This window comes from Sus scrofa, chromosome 12 (genome assembly GCF_000003025.6).
Source record: "Sus scrofa isolate TJ Tabasco breed Duroc chromosome 12, Sscrofa11.1, whole genome shotgun sequence".
Lineage (NCBI taxonomy): Eukaryota > Metazoa > Chordata > Mammalia > Artiodactyla > Suidae > Sus > Sus scrofa.
Genome location: NC_010454.4, coordinates 17,777,651 through 17,802,510, shown reverse-complemented (window position 1 = coordinate 17,802,510; position 24,860 = coordinate 17,777,651). Strand labels below are relative to the sequence as shown.

At 50.4% G+C, this 24,860-nt stretch overlaps 1 protein-coding gene across 2 annotated transcripts in view; it reads right to left on the bottom strand.

Moving 5' to 3' along the window:
* The window catches only part of GOSR2 (golgi SNAP receptor complex member 2), a 31,232-nt gene continuing 9,569 nt past the window's right edge, over window positions 3,198-24,860 (bottom strand). The window contains exons 3-6 of one of the 2 annotated variants that reach the window (XM_003131316.6): window positions 23,984-24,092; window positions 22,878-23,010; window positions 19,965-20,105; window positions 3,198-15,942 (exon numbers count right to left, since the gene is read on the bottom strand). In XM_003131316.6, the coding sequence (XP_003131364.1) occupies window positions 15,781-15,942; window positions 19,965-20,105; window positions 22,878-23,010; window positions 23,984-24,092 (545 nt within the window). In that variant the 3' untranslated portion in view covers window positions 3,198-15,780. The remainder of the gene's footprint in view (window positions 15,943-19,964; window positions 20,106-22,877; window positions 23,011-23,983; window positions 24,093-24,860) is intronic. The other variant, XM_021066828.1, reaches the window with a different exon arrangement.

Sequence of the window (24,860 nt, the reverse complement as noted above, 5' to 3'; positions counted from 1 at the left end):
ACAACAGGAACTCCTATCTTTCCTTGTGAGCCAAATTCCTTCTTAAAATTAAAAAAACTGGAGGTCACGCACTTTGCTGCCAAGCTCTCAGTTTGTCTGTCCATCAGTCTGCTGGTAGGGAACAGACGAAGTTCCTGCTAAGCCACCATCTGCCCCCACCTTCCCACCGCCTTCCGGGCACTGCTCTCTGGCCACACATTTCTTTTCTTTTCTTTTTGTCTTTTGTCTTTTTTAGGGCCGCACCCGAGGCTTACGGAAGCTCCCAGGCCAGGGGTCAAATCGGAGCCACAGCTGCCAGCCTACACCACGGCCACAGCAATGCCAGATCCAAGCCACGTCTGCGACCTACACCACAGCTCACAGCAACACCAGACCCTTAACCCACTGAGTGAGGCCAGGGACCCATGTCCTCATGGATACTAGTCAGGTTCATTAACTGCTGAGCCACGATGGGAACTCCCCCCTTGCATTTCTGATGCTGACTCACTTGTCCTAGGATGCTCTGCCTGTGGAGGAGAGCCTAGGGCACAGCCAATTGTGTCAGGTTGTCCTGCATGGACACATGGAGACCTCTCGTCTTTGCGCTGGACTTCGCTTTGGTAAAGCATTTCCCATCTCATTCTACTCATTCAGCCCTGTGCTAGTTCTTCAGGGGAGGTTGTCATTTCGCTATCTGAGGGGTCAATACAGCAATGGGGGGCAGAGTGGGCTAGAGCCCGGTTCTCCCAACCTGTGTCAGGTGTGGGATTTTCATGGATTGGACTCAGTTCCCAGGCAGACTCAAACTCCCAGAGCCCCCAGGTTCCCAGGAAGTTGGGGCCATCCCTCATGCCCACCTCACGACCTCTGGAGGCAGGGAGAATGCCTGTCCACCTGAAGTGGGTGGCGGGACAGGCGATGCCCTGAGAGCTCAGCCCTCACCCCTAGGCTAGCACATGCTCCCAGAGTATTCTGCAGCCAGGCCTCAGAGCAGCTCTTCTCTAAGCCTTTAGGTCTTCTTCCAGCTCCCCTGCCAATGGTTCCTGGCTTAGTCAGGCTCTGAGACGCCTTGGTTCCTGCCGTCAGCACTTCCTTCAGTTTAGGAATAAAAGGAAGCCGTCCTCTGAATCCCCACGCACGTCTCCCACCCCCAGAGTCTTCTTTGCTAGCTCCTGCTGTTGCGACTGTCAGGAGTGGATTTTTGGGTAATTGTTGCCATGGAGATCCTGTCTTGAGTTATTGTGCAAATGTGTCCCATCTTTCTCCTTATTTGGTGTGTGATGGGAATGCGGGTAAAATGGTGAGGCTGAAGACGCCTCACCTCTCTCCCCCAGCACCAAGCTGGTTCACCTGCGCCCAAGCTTCTCGGTAGCCTGAGCCTCATTCCTGTCTTCTTGGAGGACCCTGGCCAGTTGCTACCAATGGAAAGAAAGTCCTGGGCAGCTGAGGACAAGGAGACCTGCTCTCCGTGGGTTGAACAGGGGGGCCCAGGTCCAGTGACCTTTGGCAGCGATGGCTTCCCAAAGCAGCAGCCGATTCCTGGAGCCATCAGCCCATTGGGGAATTAAGCCAGAGCGCCCAGCACCTTCCTCCAAGAGACAAGCCTGTCTGAGAGTTGAGGAGTCACTCACTTCGACCCCAGCTCCATCCCACTTCCACAATCATCGCTGTGCACAGGATCCCGCCGCGGAACCCAGGCTTAGTGCCTCGCCTCCGTGTGCCCCGAGAGCTCATCCTCCCACATGCAGATGACTGGTTCATTAGCACTATTTTTATCATGTCTCTTTCCCATCCAAGATTTGGCCTCCTCGCCCCATTGCTTTTTCTACCAAATACAGACTCAACTTGCATTCAAGGGCTTTCGTCAAATCCTTCCTCTCCCACCAACCGGACCAGCCCTCTCCGCCTCCCCCTCCTCCCCCTGGCTCTCTACTGCAGTTCTCAGTCAGCTCTCAGAGCGCAGCCTCACCCACCCCGATCATCCTGCCTTTCCTCAGGCTTTGTCCTCCCAGAATGACTTTCTCTGATTCTTGTTGGGAACCCATCACCTTCTTCAAGAGCCGACATCAGCATCCGTCCTCCACAATGGCTCACGGCACAGCTACTGTTGAAAAGGCTTGAGTGGAGGGGTGTGGCAGGGGGTACGAAGACAGGGTCCTGCACTGGAGAGCAGCAGGGTGGTGTCCTGTCCCACCAGCACTGGTAGCCACACAGGCCACTCCAGGGCTGCCATCCAACCGGAGCCACGAGACAGTAAACATATGGCCGCCCCCTCGGTGTCTCCGCGGATTTGACACGCTTCCCAATAAAGGATTCATTGTTATACAGTCAAGGAACAAGGGAAGTAAGAGCATTTGTAAGGCAGAATTCTGGCCTGTGTGGGGAGATTGCTGTTCACATTGCTACACAGGCGGGAACAGGATCTGCGGGAGAACACTGCAGAAGCTGCTGCAGGACAAATCAGACGCTGACCCAGGACAAATCGTATGGGCTGTTACAATCAATTTTCCCCTGAAGGTTAAGATGGACCCTCCTGTGGGTGAGAAGGCTCCCTCTTACCCCTCTCTTACTCCTCTTCCTCTCCATTTTTACAGGGTTGTAGCTCTTATCTTGCTGACAAGGCTTCATGAGGCATGGAGAGGTGGTTCTATATTACACAGTGCCTGCCTAGTTTGATATGAGAAGAGACAGCATGTGGATCCCCAATCTAATAGGGGAGTTAGAGTCCCTGCCCCCAGAAGGTTCCTATTCTGATGGTGGAGACACCAGCCCTATTCTAAAAAGCTCTTTAGTCAGTTGGCAAGGGGTGGGGTGGGAGGGATGACACACACAGCTATGCTTGGCTCATACATCTAACCAAGTACAGCTGGACCAAAGTGTCAGCAAAGCTACCCACAAAGGTAAGAAGGATGACGAGGTTAAGATTTGATTGTGAGCGCTGAAGGAACAGTCTGGTGAAGAGATGAAGGGATTCCAAGACATGCACTGCACTGGAAGTTGTGCTTGGCCTGAGACGTTCACAGAAAACTGATGAATTTAGGAGTTCCTGCTATGGCACAGCAGGTTAAGGATCCAGCATTTAGGATCCTTCTGTGGCAGTGCAGGTTCGATCTCTGGCCTGGCCCAGTGGGTTAAGGATCCTGAGTTGCTGCAGCTGTGGCGTAGTTCAGTGCTGTGGCTTGGATTCAATCCTGGCCCAGGAACTTCCATATGCCACAGGTGTGACTGAAAACGGAAAAAGTAGAAAAAGGGAGGGAGGAAGGGAGCAAGGAAGGAAAAAATTGCTAAGTTTGTTCCTTAATGAGTCTAGTTCAGAAAACAAGTCCGTTCAAGCTCTAATTTGACTCAAGATAAAAATTTTGGCCTCTCAAAGTCTATTTGCGTTAGTATTTATTGTGTCCCAACTTTGCAACTAGCATTTTAAAAAGTAAATAGCTTGGGAGGGGAGAATTGAGACAAAGGCATGGTTTTGGTCTTATAGAGGGTCTCATTCTGAGCTTTCACTGAAAAAGAAACTCAATGTAAACCCGCTTAAGAAGGAAAGGCATTTATCAGCTCCCTAAATTGGGAAGTTCTGAGGTCATGACTCAATCCAGGGACTTAAAGGATAGTGTGTGCCCTCTCCACCTCTTGGCTTTGCTGTACTCTTGGAGTGCTTCATTCTCACGGCTGGAGTTCAAGCCTCCAGGTTAAGATGTCTGGCTCTCACACAGGCAGTGATTTGTTAAAGCAGTGCTAAAGGGGCCAGGCCAGTCTGAGTCCGTCCCTTTTGAAACTCTTCCCCAGAAGTCCCTTCCAGCAACTCCTCCCCACATCCTATTGACCAGAACTGGGTGACATGACCACCCCCAGCCGCAAGAAACTCTGGAGAGGCATGTATTTTCAACTGGGCTTCCCTCTAGACCAACAAAAGCAGAGTTTTGCTCGTGAGAACCAAGGAGAGAAAGAGCATTTGTTGGGGAGCCAGGAGTGTTTATAGGAAGACTCTGATTGGCTCAGCACGGTCATGTGGTCATCCCTGGACCAACCACTAGGGCCTACTGATAGAGTCCTCTGATTGGCCAGGCCTGCTTCAGGTGCTTCCCCTGCTGGAGAAGGCAGCCCAGCTGAATCCCATGGAACACGTTTTCCCATAGGAGGGAGAGATTAAGTTACTAGCAGAAGAGAATAAGGCTTTATAGGCCAAAAAGGATGCTGGGCAGATAAACAACCTACTCCCATAACAAGAATTTTCCAATATAGAAAGAAAATACACCAATAAATAGCTTTAGGGAGAAAACAGTTTCAGAAATCTCTCCCTGACACAATATACACAAAGTCATGTTGCAAGAACCAAATATAGCCACATTAAGGGGATGCAGAGAAAAACGGTTAAAAAGGAAAACTTCCTGATGGGAGTGACCTTGGAGTTGGGGTGTGAAGGAGGTGAAGGCTAGAGGAGGAGCAAGGTTGCAAAAGCCCAGTGGGAGAAGCACCACGCAGAGGCCGGGAACAGAGCTGGCTGGGAGAGAGAGGGAAGGTGGGGTGGCCAGCCCACTGAGTGTTCTCCCGCCCTGTGGCTGTGGAGGCTGGGTTTCCTCCCTGGGTGTGTCTGGGCCTCAGAAAACTGGAGGCTTCCTTTTCCCCTTGGGTCAGCATCTGGCTCTGACACAGCCCTACTTAGCACTGTCTCGGCCTGGGAGGTTGGGCAGAGGGGAACTGGGAAGCCCTTTGATGCTAAGTTCCAAGTGGAAGGAGGGAGGTGGCTCTGACATGGGAGCAAGATGGAGCCACTGGGAGCGAGTTCCTAACCCAGTTAAGGAGTGATTATATGGTCGTTTTCAAGGGCTGTGCCAGTTAACAGACACATCCCAGGAGGCTCTAACTGGCAGCTCGACAATTCACTGTTAAACCTGGGATCTGGAGCCGGCTGGTGTGGCAGCTGGGCGAGAAGCCTGGGCACAGACAGCTGGGGTGGGAATCTTTAAGGATGGAAACGATGGGTAAGCAACTTGCTGTTTCCATGGAAACTGACTCTGGGAGGATGAAACGTGGTCCAATGGGTAACCCAAGGGGAGAATACCACCCACCACCAGGCTTTTGCTGTGGGCGACAAGCGGGCACCTCTGGAACTTGCCATTTCAGCCGTGTTGGTGGGCCCTGTCCACCTCTGTCTGCGTCCTCTTAGGAACATCACACTCTGGCAGTGTGCGTGCCAGTTCACGGCAATATCCGAGAGGCCTGGGGAGACACTCTGGAATTAGAAAAGACTTGACATTGCTCCTGTCACCCTGAGTTAGCTCTGTCTGGCAGGAATATGGTACAGTGCCAGGCCACAGGAATGGAGCTGGGGCAAGGGCCACAGACTAGGGCTAGGACAAGCTGGCATGAGAATACCCAGGGCAGAGGTGAAATGGCAGGAGCACTAGATTGGGAGCAGGTGACCTTCACACTGATTTCAGATGTTTTTGCCACCTGGCTGAGTGACCCCCTGGCGAGTCACCCTCTCCCAGAAGGTCCCTAAGACCTCTTCCAGCTCCACTATTCCTCTCTTCTGGGATCTGGAACTTGACAGTTTTGATCAGCCCCACACTAAACTAGCCACTGAACTACCGCTCCTTGGCACAGGGTGCCCTCAAGGCCCTTCTCAGAGTGGGTTCTGAGACAGGCAGGATGTGGGACAGCCCCATTCTGCGGGCTTTTGCTGCTCAGGTGTGTCTGAGCACACAGACAGGTGCTCCTGAAGCTCCCAGCCGCCCCTGCATGCTCCCGGAGATGGTCTTAATAAGCTGGCTGTTGCAAATACTCTTCTATTTCCAATAGGTGCTTTTTAAGGTGGGCCTTTTCCTGGGATAAACATGAAGGAAAAAGCAATTTGCAGTGTGGGATTTTGGCTCTGGCACTGAACATACACATTAAGAATTTAATTTTCTTTGCCCTCCCTCTTCCTCCCTCCCCCACAATATCCTCCATCCCCTCCTTCCTGGCCCTTCCACTCCTCTGCACCCCTGTCTCCTCGGCCAGATGCCTCCTCCCCATCCTACAAGGAGCAGCGGAGTGGGGATGGGGGTCCAGCATACAGGGAAGAGGGCCCAAGAATCCTGCTAGGGGTGAGGGGTAAGAAAGCGAAGTGATCTAGATACTGCTATTAGTACCTGTGGGCTCTCTCAAAAAACAATAAAAAATACTGGAAAGCCAGCAGCTAGGAAAAAGGACCTCAAGTGCCTACGTTAAGAGTGACTTCTTGTCTGTCTTTACCCCATGCCTCCTCCAGGAGACCCCATCGCATGGCTCTGGGATACAGTTTTCTCTCTTTGACACATACTGTTCACTCCAATTTCAATCTATATTTATTAAGTGCTTACTGTGTGCAGAGGGGCGGGGGATGCAGGAGGGTAGAAAGTAATGAACTTGCTCTCAGGTACCCATGACAGGCCCCAGCCCACCTTCAACCCCAAGCCTGAGCCCCCGTCAGTGAGCCCCTCATGCCCCTCCCAGGACACACTCCTCTGGCCCACTGCTCTTAGGGAACCTAGGCAGCCCCAAGCCTGCCCTGGATGACATCACCGAGCCCTGAACCAACCAATCCTGCGGTCTATACCAGTTCCATAGATTCTCACTGCTGAAGCTACCTGGAGTCGCAGCTCAGGGCATCCTCAATGATTCACATGCCTGACTGTTTTGTCTTCAGCCCAGCTCTGGGATGTAGCTCATTATTACCACCCCCACTTCATGTATGAGGACACTGAGGCTGAGAGAGGGTGAGCAATCGATAGTAATAAAGTGGAGATCTGAATTCAGGTCTTCTGATGCCAAATGCAACGCTATGTCCATGACATTACACCTGTTCACGAATAAAATCTAACAGCCGAACCCCTGCTGTGCTTTCTTGAGGGACACTAGGTCCTTGAGTAACAACCATATCAGCTGCATAAGAAGGGACCAGACCTAGGTCTTGTTCAAAGCTACCATCCCATGTCCCAGGCTGTGCAGAAGCACTTTATATACATTGCAGAGTTCACTGGCTCCCAGCCTCCCTGTGGGACGTCTGTATTTTGGTTTTGTTTTCCTTTTTTTGGCCACCCCATGGCATATGGGGTTCCCAGGCCAGGGTTCAGATCTAAGCCGAAGTTGTGACCTACATCCTTGAATGCACCGTGCTAGGCCAGGGATAGAACCTGCATCCTAGTGCTGCAGAGAAGCCACCAATCCTGTTGCACCACAGCAGGAACTCAGCCCAGCCTCCCTGTGGGATGGCATAATTTATCCCTACAGGATAAGACACCAGTTTGGGGATAGGTGAAAAGCCTTGCTCAAGGCGACACAATTAATAAGGGACAGAGCTGGGCTGCATACCCAGGCCTGCTTGATTCTAATCCCTTAAGCTTTCTTGCCTCTTAACAATCACTTCTACTGACTGCCAAGATCTCAAGTGTGGGCACATGAACCACCATTAGGAGGAAGCTGTTAGTATTCCCATCCCACAGATGAGCAAACAGGTTGGGGTAATTAAGCCCAAGGTTACCTTGCTAGAAAGTGGTAAAGTCAAGATTCTAAGCCGTATCTACCAACCCCACCACAACACCAACTCGCCACCCCTCATCCTGCTTGCGGCATCTCACAAGGTCATGTCCAAGGTCTTTGGTGGCCAGGACTTCTCAGGAGCTAACCCTGTCACAACACACACCGTCTACAGCTTCTCCACTAGGTCTCATCAGCATGTCATCAGGGGCCGTGGGGAGAGCACACTGTGGCTCAGCGGGTTAAGAACCCAACATAGTGTCCGTGAGGATGTGGCCTCACACCCCTGGCCTTGCTCAGTGGGTTAAGGATCTGATGTTGCCACAAGCTGCAGTGTAGGTTGAAGATGCAGCTTGGATCTGGCATGGCTGTGGCTGTAGTGCAGGCCAGCAGCTGCAGCTGATGAGACCACTAACCTGGGAAAGTCCACATGCCACAGATGCAGCTGTAAAAAGAAAAAAGAAAGGAGCTGTGGGGAGCTCTCAAGGCGGGCAGCAGTGCCAGCCTCTGCTCTCACAGCTGCGTCCACCTGGTGGTTGCTCCACGCCTGAGGACTGCAGACACGGGCGCTCCTGAGAAAGACCGACGACTCCCCAGAGCTGCAGCACACCCCCACTCCTGACTGATCCCAAAGACGCGGCTTTAAACCAGACCCCATGGCGAGGCTGGCTCAGGAGCGCCCCACTCCCGCTCCCTGAGCAGTGGCTCCTGGGTCCACAGAGCCCAAGGCGCCAGCAGGGACCCTTCCCACTGCTCCTGGTTCAGGATAACAGTTAAGGATCTTTCCATTCTGCCTTCAAGCTTCAACCCCCGCTCCAGCTTCCTACCCTACACTTCCCCACTCTTTCCACAGGCCACTGGGAGACCCAGCCAGCTGAGACCAGAGTTCACACTCCCCCCTCCCAACCAGCTCCCCTCCAGGACACCCCCACCCTCTCCACCCAGCTGCAGTCCTCCCTCCGGGCCGTGTCCCGACAGCACTGGGACCCAGGTCTGAAGCCCTCTGCCCTCTGAAGGCGCAATCTCCCATATCTACCCCACTTCCTTGGCACCTATCACTGCCCCATGACGTCTTATAATTACTGACTTTTTATGTTAAAAGGGTGAGATACTAGGGTTGAGCTGATACTAGGGTTGAGCTTCCCCCACTTAAGTGACTATCCCAGGCCTTCTACGTCTTTATGTGCTGGACTCCAAATGGATGACTTTGGAAAACTTGTTGTAAGGTAACTTCTCATTCAAGGAAGCGGCCACGGCTCCCATTCTGGAATTCTGTTCTGGGGCTGCCTTCCGAGGGTCTCCCAGGTCCCCGGGCTGTGGTAAGAGAGGCTGCTTCCTGCTACAGAGGTGGAGGAGGGGGCAGAAATGGTTTTGTGGAAGAAATCAGCACAGACATGACTTTGCGGCCACCTATGCTCACAGCCACAAGAATTCAGACTGCATCTGCGAGCGTTGGGGGTTTTAGCTTTTCATGTTCACCACGTGGAAAGCCTGAGGGCCGGCGAGGATGATCCTCTGCTCCTGCAGAGGTCCTGACTCCTGACCCGCTGCCTGGGCCTGCACACGTTCCGGCAAGAGACACTCTTAGCAGGGCATGCTGACCAGGGCCAGGGGAGCAGAGCCAGGGGCCGGGCTCTGCCCACGCTGCCCTGGGTGAAAGAAAGTGGAGTCCATGGCGCGGGCTGGAAAAGGGAAGAAGAGAGTGAAACCGCAGCCCTTCCGCCCCTGATGAGTGACCGCCCACCAAGGAGTGGATGCTGTCTGAATTCTTGTGGCTGTGAGCAGAGGTGGCCGCAGTCACGTCTGTGCTGATTTCTTCCACAAAACCATTTCTGCCCCCTCCTTGGGTCTCTGAGCAGCAGCTGTTTCTTGGATGGGCTCTGAGCTGGTGGGAAGAAGCCGTGAGCCAAGCGGATGATGGCACGTCAGCTCTCCTAGCAGATCCCTCTCCAGCCTCTGACAGCCAGAGGCTGATTAAAGCGTGTTAACTCCCGCCCCCGCCACCCTGTTCCCCTTCAACTTGGCCCACAACCCTTCCTCTCCTTCAAACGTCCTGCAGCCTTCACCTCGCTTCTGCCCAGAAAGCCCTTGCTAGTTAAGCCCCCTGCACCAGTGCTGACCCTCCACCTTGGCAGTTCTGCTTGTTTCAATGAGTAGTTCTCGTCTTTCCCGTTAAATGGGAAGAATGACCTAACACACCTGGAAGGCATTTAGAGCAATGGTTCTCAACCTTGGCTGCACCCGAGAATCTCTTGGAATGTTAAAAAGAAAAAAAAAAAAAATCCTGAAATCCAGGCCACACCCCTGATCAAGTAGCTCAGATCCTTGGGGGCCAAGAGTCAGAATCGAGATTTTTAGTTTATTTTTTTGACCGAGCCCATGGTGTATGGAAGTTCCTTGGCCAGGGGAACCACAGCAGTGACAATGCTGAGCCCTTAACTGCTAGGCCACCAGGAAACTCCCAGAATCAAGACATTGCAAAACTCCCCAGTAAGTGGCTAAGGCTGAGAATGACTGCTTCAGACGTCTGGAGTCTGCTACAAAACATGAGGTCATTTTGGCCCTGTGACAACTCTGGGAAGGAACACAAGACAGGTGTGACTCCCATTCTAAGAGAACACTTAGGTTCAGAGAGGTGCCGGCCATGTGGCTGCCGCCAGCAGAGCTGGGATTCGAAAGCAGGTGCCTGCATCCTAGACTCAGGGCTTTTACTGCTGCCACTTCCTCTTTAATGACTGCCAGCTGCCGAGGGCAGAGGTCGCTCCCAACCCCCGTCTGCCCTAAAACAGTTAACACGATGCCAGGCATATGCCCTGTGTACTAAGAGCTTCCCTGCCAAGGAGGGCCTGGTGGAGCTTGTGTGGGCTCTTCATGAGGAGGGGCTGGGGAGACCCCACCAACAGAATTGCTAGGTCAGAGGGACAGGCTCCGAGGCCACAGTCCCCTCTTCCTGGATTTCTTCTATCAGTCATCGGTGTCTTAGGTTTTAGCGTAAGCAGGGTGACCAACAATCCTGGTTTATTCCAGCCGAAGCAGGTCACCAGGATTTAGGACTTTCAGCTTTAAAGCCAGGACACATTAGTTGCCCTCCTTGTCTCTCCCCAAACAGTCCTGGTTGGCACCTTTTTCCTTCCATGCCCCCTCCTCCCTTTATATTTATCATCACTGCTGCTGAGGGCCCATGAGCACAGGCTGGTGGCTTCCTCCAGGCCTGGCCACACCAGCTCAGCTGAACCATGGCCTCCATGTCTCAGAAGTCTGTCATCTGCATGCGCTGGGGTCCCCCAGTGCCCCGCTACAGGCCGCTGGCCTGACAGCTGCAGAACCAACGCCTGCTGCACACGCAGGATGCACAGAGGTCCCCGCAGCGAGGACTCCTCAGCAACCACCATTCCCCAGGAAATGTGTAGCACTGGAGGTAGGTTGGGGGGGAGGGTGTCTCTTAGAGGTGACATGGGATTGTGGGGGTGTCTGGGACACATCCCAGAGGAAACAAAGACGCTGATATGCAAAAGAGCATCACAGCATGTTCCCAGAAGGCTAAGCAGTCTCGGGAGGAAGGAGAGCTGGGCAGGGCTGGGAGGTGCCACTGGAGGTGGCAGTGACAGGCTGGCCTGTCACACTATGGTGCTGTCCTCAGCAGACACAGAGGCATCAATGAGGGGGGCCCCTGGCCAAGAAGGACCTTCTTCCCAAAGCACACGGGAGAATTAAATAATCCCCGGCTGGTCTAGAGCAGTGGCTCCCTTGGTGTGGCCGAGGGACGTCTGCAGGGCGGCCTTGTCCTGGGTAGAAGGCGCTTGTGCTGGAACAGTCTCTCATCCTCATCCACACGTTACAAACACCTGGACGTCCCTTAAAACCTCCACCATCCAGGCTGCATCCCAATTAAATCAGAACGGATTAGGGTAATAGCCACACATGGGGCTCTTTCAAAGACTGGAGGGGATCCTGATGTCGAGCCATGGCTGAGACCCCTCTGCTAGAGGGACGTGGGGATGAGGCGGGAGGGACTGCTCAGAGAGGAGGGTCTACGGTGGGGACTTAACCAACTGCACCTGAGCGGGCCAAGGACACGCAGAGTCCCCTCGCCGCCGTCCCACCTCCCTTCTCTCCCATGGGCCACACGACGTGAAAGGTCACAAAAAGGGAGAAGGAACCGATCGATACCACACAGGAAACCGTGTTCCAATGCTTGCCTGCAGCATGAGTGAAGGGGGCAGGGAGGGTGGTTCTGGCCATACCCTGAAGCTACTGCTCAGAAGGGAACTTCTGGATCTGAAAGGAAGCAAACCAAACCTGCAACTGTTTCCACCTCTTCCAAGTACACCAGGCCAGAGGCAGAGCCGAGGCATGGGCCGACCAGCCAGAAAGGGTTATGTCGCTCCCTAGTGGCAGGACCTGAGTACAGCTCCCATTCCCCACTCCCAGAGGCTCCTCCTTAAATCCTCTCTCCCCCTTTCAATTAGGCAAGTATTTTAGAGCAGAGAACCTGCCATGAAAGGTGCAACAAATGCATTACAGCCCTCTACCCAATCCTGGCGGGCTGCCTTGCTCCCCTGCATCTCGTCCTGAGCACAGGAGGCAGGCAGGGTGGTGCAGTGGTTATGACCTGGGTTATGCGGCTATGAGGCCTTGGGAAAGTCACTAAAGCTCAGGCTCTTCACCTGCACAATGGAAATAAACACACAACCTAACTCAGAGGGTTTGGGAGGATGAGAGGGATATCTTGGGAAAAGGACCATTCTTGACTTCTAGAAAGAGCCACACACAGGCTAGCAGTAGTCAAGGTCTGGGCTCTCCTCTGAGCAAATAAGACAGCCTACTCTTCAACCGACAACAAAGGATCATGTGTCTCTCTCTCCACTCTGGCTCCTGGGGCTCCAGGCCAAATCAGGGACTCCCCAGGGCATCTCTGTGGGGCTTCACGACCTGCATGTGTCTTTTTCTGGGTTCTGACATTCTACTCTGACTTTTTCTTCTTGGTCCTCACGTCTTTCTATTTCACGCTCTTAGTTATTTCCTCTAAGTCTCCTCAAATCATTTCTGGAATAAGATATAATCAAATTAAGAGTGTATTTTGGAACTGTTAAGTTTTCTCTTCACTCATATACACTGAGTTCCACATGTTTTCAAATGCTATCATCTTTGGCTAAGACAAAAGCCTCTGCCTACAAGACACAAATCAGAATTACCTTAGAGACGTAAAAAATACTCTAATTCAGGAGTTCCTGTCGTGGTGCAGTGGTTAACGAATCTGACTAGGAACCATGAGGTTATGGGTTCGGTCCCTGCCCTTGCTCAGTGGGTTAACGATCCGGCGTTGCCGTGAGCTGTGGTGTAGGTTGCAGACGCGGCTCGGATCCTGCGTTGCTGTGGCTCTGGCGTAGGCCGGTGGCTACAGCTCCGATTCGACCTCTAGCCTGGGAACCTCCATATGCCACGGGAGCGGCCCAAGAAATAGCAAAAAGACAAAAAAAAAAAAAAAAAAAAAAAAAAAAAAAAAAAAAAAACCTCTAATTCAGAAGGTCTGGGGTAGGCTGGAGGAATATATACTTTTTTAAATGTTTCCCAGCTGCTTCCCAGTCAGTCAGTCAGTCAGCCCCACCCCTGGTCTCAGAACAGTGTTTGAGAATCTCTGGCCTGAAAATGTAAAAAAGGGGTCATTAGTCGTTAACGATGAATGTCTAATTCTTTATAAAAATATACTTTTCTAAATAAAATAAGCCGCAACTTTATTCAACTGATGTGTTTCAAAAACAATGGGTGTAAAGCCAAATTTGTGCGTCAAACCCATCTGAATTCATCAGGCAAAAGGACTTAGGGGAAAAAACCCAGCAGTGAAGCCTTCTGTAAAGATCAAGACCCTCCTCCTTCTTTGGTCTTTGAGTTTGACTTTTCTTAAGGTGGTCACACCTGGAGTAAACATAAGGAAGCTATTCCCAGGCTCCCTGTCAATCCACCTGTCTTCAAACACAACAGGCACACCAAAATCCTGCACAAGGTGGCACAGGCTGCGCCTGGAGATTCTTGCACCAGCTCCACCTAAGAATTCACCCCATCTCCTCTAGAGGGCGCTCCCTCCCCGGCCTGGACCCTTCCCTATACACAGGACTATGGACACAGAAGCACCTAAGACCAGCCCAAGACAACTGAAGGCCAACAAGGGGAAGGAAAGGTGATCACATGGTGACAGGAGGGGTGCCCCAGGGTCTCCAGACATACTGTGGCTGCTGTTCCTTAGCCTTGGGTGGTAAAGACCCACAAACTGCCTCCTTGATTTTTATTACAAAGTAGGGAAAATGGCTCTGACAGTGCAGCATGAAGGTCTGACTTCTGGTTCATCAAGGCCAAAAATCGCTGTAAAGGCAAGTGTGGAAATACACTCGTGTACATTACAAACAGATGTCACATCAGCCAACAGAGAGCAGAGGGTGGGGGAGTTTCTGCCTCCCCAGAGTTCAAGTCCAAATGGCTCTTCTGCTCCTTGCACATCTTCTTCCAAAGTGTGCTGGCTGGCGGAGTCCTCGGGTGCCCAGGCTCCCAGCCAAGACTACACAGTTTAAAAACCCATCTTACGGACAGGAAAGACCTGAGCTGGGTCCCTGGGGTGGCAGGGGTGCTGGGTGTGGGGGATATTTCAAACTGGGCCTCCCAAAGTCAGAGCCGGGTTTTGATGCTTCCACCCCTCTGTCTACCCAACCAGGCCAGTTTTCACTCCTGCAGGGCCCTCAGTCCTTCTGTGAAGGGGTCACAGAGTCCTCTTCTTTCCTCGGAAACCCATGGGGCCCCTGTTTAGCCCAGATGAGTAGGAGCAATGGAGATCCCACCAAAAGTATGAAATCAGCACTCAGGAAATGCACGTTAAAAATATGTGACAATTAAGAAACATTTCCCCGAAAAGCATCAATGTCACAGACGTGCCCGAAAAGACCAACACTGCTACAGAGAGAGGTGGGAGGTAAATACGGGAGATGGCAGAGCACACGCAGAGAAAAGGGAAAGACAACGGAGACAGCTCAAAGGACAGGAAACCAAGACTGGGAGTCGGCAGGGCAAGACAATCAAAGGAGGGCTTAATACTGACCAGGTTTACAGTTCCTCTGGGGAATTCTGAGTGTCACTTTATGTCCTGCCACTAGATTACTGAGCCTAGGGCTGGTAGGGCCTGTGACAGATGAAAAAAATCTCCTAACCAGGTCTTTCTGGTACTCTCAGTGACTAGTCTCTTTAAACAGACTGGCTTTACAATAAACTCCACAATACGCCACATATTGGTACAGCCTTAATCCAGGGTTGGTCAGAGAAGGAAAAAGGTCCTGGTCCCTGAAAAGTCTCACAAGGACATACACACCAGGGACATACGTCTCTAGGGTGGCATCAGCCCATACTGGCTAGGCAGAACGGGGGATTGGCTGGCAGTTGCTAATATATTTCAAGAAAAGGAAGAGAGCCCTTAATTAATTAATTATTAACTAGAGATGCTAAAACTAGAGATGAGACTGTAATGGACAAATCACTAACCTTTGCCCACAGCTGCTACCTAAGGGGCAAAAGCCCACCAAAGCCGGGGCTGCGGTCTCGGAACCATAAAAACCAATCATTCCATTAACTACTGGGAAAAAAAAAATGGTGACCAGGGTCTCCAGTCTTAAGACTGACCACTCCCGGGGAGTAACAGCGGCCTCACTTCAGAAAGGAGAAACACCCAACAACTGTAATGTGGAAAATCTTACTCGCTGTCAGCAACAGCGCCAATGCCTGTTTCCTCTAGGTGGCTGCTTCGGGGGTAGCAGTCAGTCATCCGAGGGTCATGTTTTGGAGACGGGAGGGCTAGGAGCAGGAGCAAGTGAGTCCACCACTATACCGGCTGCAGGAAAAGAAGGCCTCTTCCCCCTCCTCTCTTTGCCTCCCGGGCACACCGCTGCTCTGAGGACAAAACCAGCAAAGCCATTCTCTTCCTCCCCTTTCCCTCCTTTACCCTTCCGTCGCTTCCTCCCCCAGTGAGAGTGACAGCGGGGGGGGGGGGGGGAGGGAGAGAGAGAGAACAGGTACTCCATTCATTTCCTAAGCACCGCGCATCTGGGTAGCAGGAGCTTCCCCTCCGAGACGTCACAGAAAAGAGAGCAGGTCTGAATCCCCCGCCAGGTTACAAATCACAATTATTTCCGAGCGGTCGTCACAGTTAAGACGGGCAAACGCTTCGCCAGGCAGCCCCTGGGCCCCCCTCCTCTCTCGCGCACACACTCACACACGCTCTCCCGCAGCAGGAGCCCGGTCGAGCCGCTGGGCCCGGCTGGCTCAGGTCAGGTACTGCACCGCGAGGAACATGACCACACAGGTGAGCAGCATCCCACCGATCATGAAGTACTTGTCCTGGAAAGCCCGCTTCTCAATGAGCCGCATCACCGTGTTGGACAAGCCCAGCATGTTGGCGATGTCGAGGATCTTCTTCTGCGTCCCCTGCGGCAGAGAAGAGAAAGGAGAACAGAGGTCAGCTCGCTCTGCCAAGGGTGGGCGAACGGCATCCTGAGATGGGGCTTTACCAACAGACATTCTCTTGGTCATGCCTGAAGCGTCCAAAAAGAGCAGCAGCCACCAGAAGCAGGTCACATTCAGATGGCCACGTGCCTTCCGGTCAAGGGCCCAGAGCAAAGCAAGGGGGAAGGGCAGCCTTTTCCACAAAGACGGTGGGGAAACAACGACCTATAGAGTATCACAGTATCACATACATGTATCATATACTCACACATACATGTACATCCATATATATGCTAAAAAATGATCTTTGACTCACGTTATACATACAAAGTAATTAGAAGAGGATCATAGAATTACACATAAAAGCTAAAACTACAATAAAGCTTCTAGAATAGAAAAGTGTGCCCAAACTGGACACAATCCAGGTATATATCAACCAGAGGATGGAGTAACAATTTGTCACATGCATAATGGGATACTGCCGGGCAATAAAAAGGGCCTGATTACTCCATGTGACAACATGGAAAACATTCCTAAGAGGAAGGAACCACACACAAAAGAGTGATATGAATACATTTCTACCAAGTTCAATAATAGTCAAAACTAATATATGGTGAAATAAATTAGAAGAGTGGTTGCCTGGGAAGGAGGAGGGGGCAGGGCCTTCCTGACAGGGAAAGGGCACAAGGGAGCTTTCGGGGTGATGAAGATGGTCCGTGTCTTGATAGAAGTGTGAGTTACAAAGACGTGTGCATGCATTTGTCAAAATTCAATGACTGTACAAATTAAGATCTGTATACCTCACTGTATGTACATTATACCCCCATTAAAAAGTTTCAAATTAAAACATTTTTATTTTTAAAAAGGCAACCTCAAAAAACCTTCTTCAGGAGTTCCTGTTGTGGCTCGGTGGTAACGAACCTGACTAGAGATCCATGAGGATTCGGGTTTGATCCCTGGCCTCACTCAGTGGGTCAAGGATCCGGCACTGCCGTGAACTGTGGTGTAGGCCGGCAGCTACAGCTCCAATTCGATCCCTAGCCTGGGAACTTCCATATGCCGTGGGTGTGGTCCTAAAAAGACAAAAAAAGCCAAAAAACCATTTTTTGAGTAACAAAAACAAAAGTCCCTTTTTCGGGAGTTCCTTAGTGGCTGAGAATGTTAAGGATCTGGCATTGTCACTGCTGCGGCTCTGATTACTTGTATGGTACAGGTTCACTCCCTGGCCCAGGAACTTCCACATTGACACAGGCACAGTCCCCCCCCCAAAAAAAAAACCAAAAAAAAACAAAACAAAACAACTTTGTCTCTGCTCCCTGTCTCTAAAATGCTTGCTATCAGCTCCCACACTTCATAGAGTAGAAACCTCAGGGTCTGTGTCTACGTTCACAAGAGGGTTTGAAGCGGGCAAGATGAAACCACAGGAGTTCCTGTAGTAGCTCAGTGGGTTAAGAACCAGACACTTGTCTCCACAAGGATGCGGATTCAATCCCTGGCCTTTAGTGGGTTAAGGATCCAGCAATGCTGCAAGCTGTGGCATAGGGTGCAGATGCAGCTCAGATCCAGTATTGCTGTGGCTGTGGCATAGGCTGGCAGTTGCAGCTCCAATTCGACCCCTAGCCTAGGAACTTCCATATGCCACAGGTACAACCATAAAAAGAAGAAAAAAAAAAAAGATGGAACCACAGAAACACAACTGGCAGACACTAACACAAAGACCTAAAACCCATTATATGACTGTCACCACCCACCACCCAAAACAAAAGGGTATTTAATTCCTAAACCAACAGCACAAACCACCCAAGCAGCCCTTCCTCTCTGCTTTCTCATTTTCATTTTTCAGCACAATTTCGTATGAAGTAACAAATATAAACGAGTGCTGGGCAGACCCCAACTTACACACACATCACCCACTGCGCTGATCTGAAGGCATCTAACCTAATCTCCCACATCCATTCTTTAAATGAACAACCCAGTAACGAGCAGCTGAGAGGTGGCAACAACACGAGGCATCATGCACAGCAGCTCAAGACCCACGTTCTGCACAGACAGCGGTTAACACGCCTCAAGGAGAGGATCTCTCGGGTCAAACCTCCTCTCTGCCAGAGGAGCCGAGAGCCACGTTGTCCCTACAACAGCGACGGTAAATATTAGACTCTCGCTAAAGGGTCTGCCTAGCTCTGCAAGTGCAGTTTGTTTCATCAGCCTATGACGTTCAAGTATCGAGCTTCTAAAATCACCTGAAAATTAACACAAATTTCACAAACTGTATTCACTTTGCACCACAAATTTCCCCAGATCAAAGCCTCACTCCTTCATACTCCTCCCATGTTCCTCTCTGATAGTTTTAGGCAGAAACTTCCCTGACAGAAGTGAGGGGAGAGGCAGGAGGAGGGAGTCAAGGGACCAAGACCGGAGCAACGGGTGCGCAGAGGAAAGGGAACTGAATTAGAACCCGCTCATCCCAACTACGGCTGCCCACCGGGTCTCCCAACACTTCACCTCTGGGGGCGGTGTTGGGGCAGAAGTTGCCTGGACTCCTCAGGAGAGCAGACTTGTAGGAAGCTGACATTTGCTTTAACAATAAGCTCTGCCCCCACCGGGCCGAGGGGAGTGTGACAGGGTGAGTCTCGTCCTCAAAGGCTTTGACTGTTTTTCTGAGATATGGGAAGGAGGCCAGCAGTTTTCTAAAGAAAGAGAGGCTTAATCACTGTGTATCAGTTTAGATTCCTGCAGGTGGCCGCTCTCAAAGGGGGGGAACCCAGGGAGCTGTCAGAGCCCACGCTTCCAGACCATCTGAAGCACTGCGGCCATCAGCAAGAGATAAGTGTCACTCATGGCTCGCCTGACCTTCTCCCTGGTAAAGACGGCAGGGGCTGCTCAGAAACCTACTGAGGTCCCGCGGAGCTGACAGCCTCAACATGGGCCAAGAAAAACTAAGATAAAGCTCATGCTTCCGAGTGACTGCTTCTCACAGCTCCGTGGCTGGGAGTGCTTCGTTCACAGGGGACCACACCCTGATAATAAGCACAGCCCACACCCCATTATCCATCAGGGTTGATACAGGAAAAGGGCTGAGGCTGCAACATCATGACTGACATCAGAGCCTGTGTAATGTTTCTGTAAGCCACTCCCAGGGGGTTTGAGTCCCAGCCAATGGGGCAGGGCTTCGAGGAATACCTGTTACTAAAGAGAGAGGGAGGAAGAGACACTGAGGATTTCCTGCTCTAGAAGCGTCCGTGGCTAGTCAACCAGCACGGCCCTCAGACCCTGCCCTGGGGCCTCAGTCACTGCAGTACAAAAAGGTCTTGGCTGGGAGTTCCCGTCGTGGCTCAGTGGTTAACGAATCCAACTAGGAACCATGAGGTTGCGGGTTTGATCCCTGGCCTTGCTCAGTGGGTTAAGGATCCGGCGTTGCTGTGAGCTGTGGTGGAGGTTGCAGACGTGGCTCGGATCCCTCGTTGCTGTGGTTCTGGCGTAGGCCGACGGCTACAGCTCCGATGCGACCCCTGGCCTGGGAACCTCCATATGCTGCAGGAGCAGCCCAAGGAATGGCAAAAAAGACAAAAAAACAAAAACCAAAAACCAAAAGGTCTTGGCTGTAAGACAGTCCACGGCAGGGGCCATAAAGGAAAAATACCTGACAGAGAATGAGACATGTAACAGAGTTTCTAAGTGGAGTCTACAACAGACTTTCTCAGTCCACTATTGCTTCCTTTCACAGCAGCAGACACTTTTATGTTAAATCCAGGAAATGGAAGACCTAGACACCAAGAGATGCCACATCATGGCTCACTGCAAACATAAGAAATACCTACTGGCAAAGGGAACTTACTTTTGGATGCACAGTAATTCAATCCCAACAGAAAGGATCCCAAACTCAAAGGCTCTGTGTCACCATCACACTACCACCATTTAAGGATATGTGATCAAAATGCAAACACAGGCCCCACACTGAAGCCAAGGCAAAAGGCCTTCTCCCTGTCCCCCCAAAGGGCCCCCACCTTCAAGGTCAGTCTCTGGGCCCTCAGTCCCTCCAGAATACTGTGCCCGCCTCCAATGAGGTCATCCATGCCGTGGTGAATTTTCTGGAGGGAGGAGTTAAACTGCAGTGATTCATCCATTGGTATGGTGGTGTCAGAGTCCTGTGAAAGAAATGCAGGCACTTGATTAACGTTGCTTGCTGGTCAGCTCCTGGGGTCCCGCTGTGCCTGACTGCTCTGCCTTTTGGTCAAGGCCAAGAAGGAAGGGCAGCCAGAGGGAATGGTACAAGAATCAGAGGAACCTAACAGAGAAGAAAAAGCACAGCAAGATCTGGGGCGGATCTGTCCACTTGGAGGAAGACCTTTCCCCAGACTGCTCACTCTCCCAGGGAGTTCCACCACACAAGTCTTATTCACCTCTGCCTCTGTATCACTTCCCCACTTAGGAAAAGAAAGTTTTTTTGGTCGTGCCCACAGCATGCGGAAATTCCAGGGCCAGGGAACAAACTCACGCCACAGCAGTGACAATGCCAGATCCTTAACCGACTCGGCCACCAGGGAACTCCACAAAAAGTCTATGAAGAACTTGCTCGGCTTCTGCTAAATGCTTCCTCTGACCCCTCCCTGACCTCGCTTACTCTCCATGTTCCTTTACTTGGCTTCCCCTCGATGCAGTGTTAAAGGTTTGCTGCTGTCCTCTGGCTCTTCTGTCTACAGTTTTCCCCTCTGATTAGGCAAAGTGACCAAGGAGAGAAGAGACCGTGTTTTCTACTAAAGGCCTAAAGGTGTTCAGAGTGGGACTATGCGCTTGAGCGGGGAAGAAAAGTCTGCAAAGAAATGAAGGGAGAAGCAGCTAGTGCTGATCAAGTGCTTTCCACTCTGCATGCTCTTTACCCCAAGCTCACTCAGTCCTCCGCAGCATGTGGTCATTATGATATCGCCCACATTTTAAAGGGAGAAATAGAAGCCTAGAAAGGTGGAACGACTTGTCCAAGACCACGCAGAGCTGGTAAGATGTCCAGTGAGGGACAAACCCCAGTGTTGAGAACAGCGCTGCCCTCTTCACCGTCCTGCAGGGACGAACACCAAGACCAATCCCAGGGCTCTATGTACACAGCATATGTGCAAAGGACACAGACGCAGGTCACGACCAGCCGTGGCACTGCCCTCTTTCCTACCTCCTGACCATCGCACATTCTTCTGCTAAGCAGCGCTGTTTTTACCACTTCCCATCATCATGAAGAAGTGAAACCACCTTGTCTTTGCTGCTCAAGTTCATAAGCATTTTTCATGTGTATGTTTTCAACACCCCTGTGAACATGAGAGACTTCTCATAGGTGGGAGTCATGTTTTTTTAAACACACTTTACTCTCACACCTTAAATAGTGTTCTGCTTAAGCAGATGATCAGCGAGTCAAGACTCCAGTGTTTACATCAGAGACTTATTTTTATTTATCTGACACACATTTACTGAATGCCTTTTATATACCAATCTTTTTTACCCTCCCATCTGAAAAGGTATAGCTTGATGGGCTGATACCTCTCAGAAAAATGAGAGGCATAGCTCCAGATGATAAAAAGACCAAGAAGTTCATTCAGCCAGTCTTCTGAATAGTGTCACACCAGGCTGGCAAGAAACAAAATAACTCTTGAAGGATCATCCCTGCCTAAAAAGGCCTGAGTAACCAATGCCATAGCTATCAAAGGTGTTCCCACTGTGGCTCAGCAGTAACAAACGTGACTAGTATCCAGGAGGATGCAGTTCCACCCCTGACCTCATTCAGTGGGTTAAGTATCCAGCATTACCGTGAGCTGTGGTATAGGTCACAGATGCAGCTCGGGTCCTGCATGGCTGTGGCTACGGTGTAGAGCTGCAGCTGCAGCTCCAATGTGACCCCTAGCCTAGGAACTTCACATGCCACACATGTAGCCCTAAAAAGAAAAAACAAAAAAAGCCCACACAACACCTTTCAGTGTGTCACACAGTTCCCTCCTCTTCTGAAAGGTGGCTAGGCTTACCACTATACCACCAACACATCTTCACTGAACTTCTGAATTGTTAATCATTGTTACCTGACAGCCTATGCTAGAGGAAAAAAACTATGTAAGCATATGCTGAAGCCCTTTGGGGAATTTACTGCAAGTGTGGATACAGCAAACAGAGTTAAACATCTGCAAAGTGGGAATCGATATGATTTCTAATGACAGGCTCAGAAAGGTAAGACCTCTTGAGGAAATGAACCTCTCTGTAAAGGCAAAAGCAAATAAACAAACAAACAAACCCTTAAAACCCATTTAATTTGGTGGAATACATCATGCAGGACACAAAAAGGCCAGTATATTCTCAGCCATGTGGAGGAAATGATTCTATTAAGACCAAAGGAGAGGGACAGTGGTGTGCAAAGAAATCAAACATGCAAAAGCAACAGGCCACTTTCAAACGGGCTCGAGTCAAGCAATCCCTCTACAGCAAAGTATCTGTTAACAAATTCCTCCAAATTGCTGCTCAGACTAGGGGCAAAAACATTTTACTGCATCTGACACTGGAACCACACACATACACAGCACAATGGCAACTGCCTGAAGGCAGCTTTGAAAGGCTGCCCTCACTACAAATAGTCTTAAGTTCTAATCATCTGTCTCGATCTGAGCAGAAAAACGTTTCCACCATGTGAACGTCCACCTCTCTGCATCGAACCAGTCAAACCAGGTAATTTTCATCCTGCCTGTTCCCTCAATTTAACTGCTTCCTCTTTCGGTTTTTGTGTTAGAAAAAGGCATTCCCTGTTTAGGTCTAGTCTCTGTGGCAATGCACAGTCACTGTCCCTTCCGGTTGCTCTCCTCCTGTCCGATCAGTCTGCTTCAGACACCCCCTGAAAGGACCCCACTCTGAGCCCTGGGCTCCTGCAGACCCTGCCCAAGCACCTGGCTTACATTTGTGGTGAAGGTGCGGGACAGAAGCTCCTCTCGCTGTCTCTCTTGCTGCTCCCTTGTGTATCGTCGCTGCTGGAAGTTTCTGAGGGCAGTCTGCAGGTGCTGGACGTCATACTTTAACTGGTCAACACGACTGGAATGGATAGAGAGATTAAACTGCAGGAGCCCAGAGCAGCAGTGGGAGGGGGCCAGACTTTGTCTTCAGGAAAGAAGACACTGCCTTACTTCCCTCTGCAGCCCTCCATGCTATCCACCCGCCCACCCCCTACCCCTGCTCAACAATCTGATTTTGATCAATGATATTGAAAGTAAAGAAGCAGGGTTGCAGTACATGAGATTCCAGCAGCTTTACTTAAATATCTGCCGCGCTCTGATTCTGGATGCATGTCAGGGAACAGGTGACACGAAGCAGGTTCGATGACCTCTTCCTGACCTTCCAGGGATTATATCGCTCTGCTGGGAGAAGCCCAAGGGCATCTTGGGAGTAAAGCATCAGTGAAGTTTCAGAAAACTTTTGGGAGTAGGGGCTGGGGGTGGAGGTGGTGAGAGTGGTTTCATTTTAATTTCATGGAGGTGTATCAAACATTAGATCAGCATTTCATTATAAAAAGACTGACTGGAGTGATTAAGAGCAAGATATTTCAACCCAAGAATGTAGGAGGAACTAAAGAGCAGAGTGCAACTCCCTGGCGGCATTAGGTTCAAAGTGGCCATGGGTCTGGTCAGAAAAATCGTACTGGGGGGAAAATCTCAAAACGACACCAATGAGGAAAGGAGATGCAAGGCTTCTGAGCCACTAACCTCACAGGCCTTTTATTTTAAATTGAAGGATAGTCGATGTACAGTATTATATAAGGTACAGCTGCACAATATGGTGACTCACCATTTTTACAGGTTTTACTCCATTTTCAGTTATGATAAATATTGGCTGTATTCCCTGTGTTGAACAACACAGGCTTTTTATTCTGAGGTAGTACCACTCAAACAGAACTGTGCTCTTTACGGGACTTTATCTTTGCATAGTCTCAGATTTTCAATGTGTAAACGGATTTCTCAGAATTGTCCAAAGGCCTGCCATGATGGGCCTGGGGCATCAGAGCACTCACAGTTTGGCATTCTGTCTTTTGTTAGGGGGCTCCTTGCTGGACAAAATCTCCAGACGCTCTAGATGGCTGAATATCTGGTCTATGCTTGCTTGGATTTCGTTTTCTACTACTGCACAAAAGAGAAAAAAGAATAATTGCTGGAAAAGAGATTGTGAACTTAAATTAGAATGATAAAGCAAACATATCTTTTTTCCACAACCAATAAACTCAAAAATAGGTACTTCAAAAGGAGAAAAACGCATACACTAATGATGATAGGGAAAAATTCAAATTATACTAAGTGACTTTGTAAATGTTTCTCAAAAAAAAACATGTATATATAGCTGTTAATGCCATAACGGTGCCAATTTTTTAAAAGCTGAACATAAATCTGTAGAAATAAATTTCCTGCCTTTAGAAAATAAAATGAACATTTAAAGATTTTCCAAAAAAATATTTTAAGCAAAATGCAGTATTTTCTGATCCAGAATGAGACTTCTTTTCCTTTGAGATTATTCTCAGGTATGGGCTATAAATATCTAGTAAAAAGACTGCCAAGTGAACTCCCTATAGAATATAATGAGGTTTAAAAAAATCACAAAAGGGAACATTAGTATATGAAACACGGAGAATTCCCTTAAGAATGGGTAGACTGGAGTTCCCATCCTGGCTCAGCAGAAACAAATCTGACTAGTATCCACGAGGACGCAGGTTCAATCCCTGGACTTGCTCAGTGGGTTAAGGATCCAGCATGGCCGTAAGCTGTGGCGTAGGTGGTGGCTCTGATCTGGTGTTGCTGTGGCTGTGGTGTAGGCCGGCAGCTATAGCTCCGATTTGACCCTTAGCCTGGGAACCTTCATATGCTGCAGGGGCAGCCCTGACAAGACAAAAAAAAAAA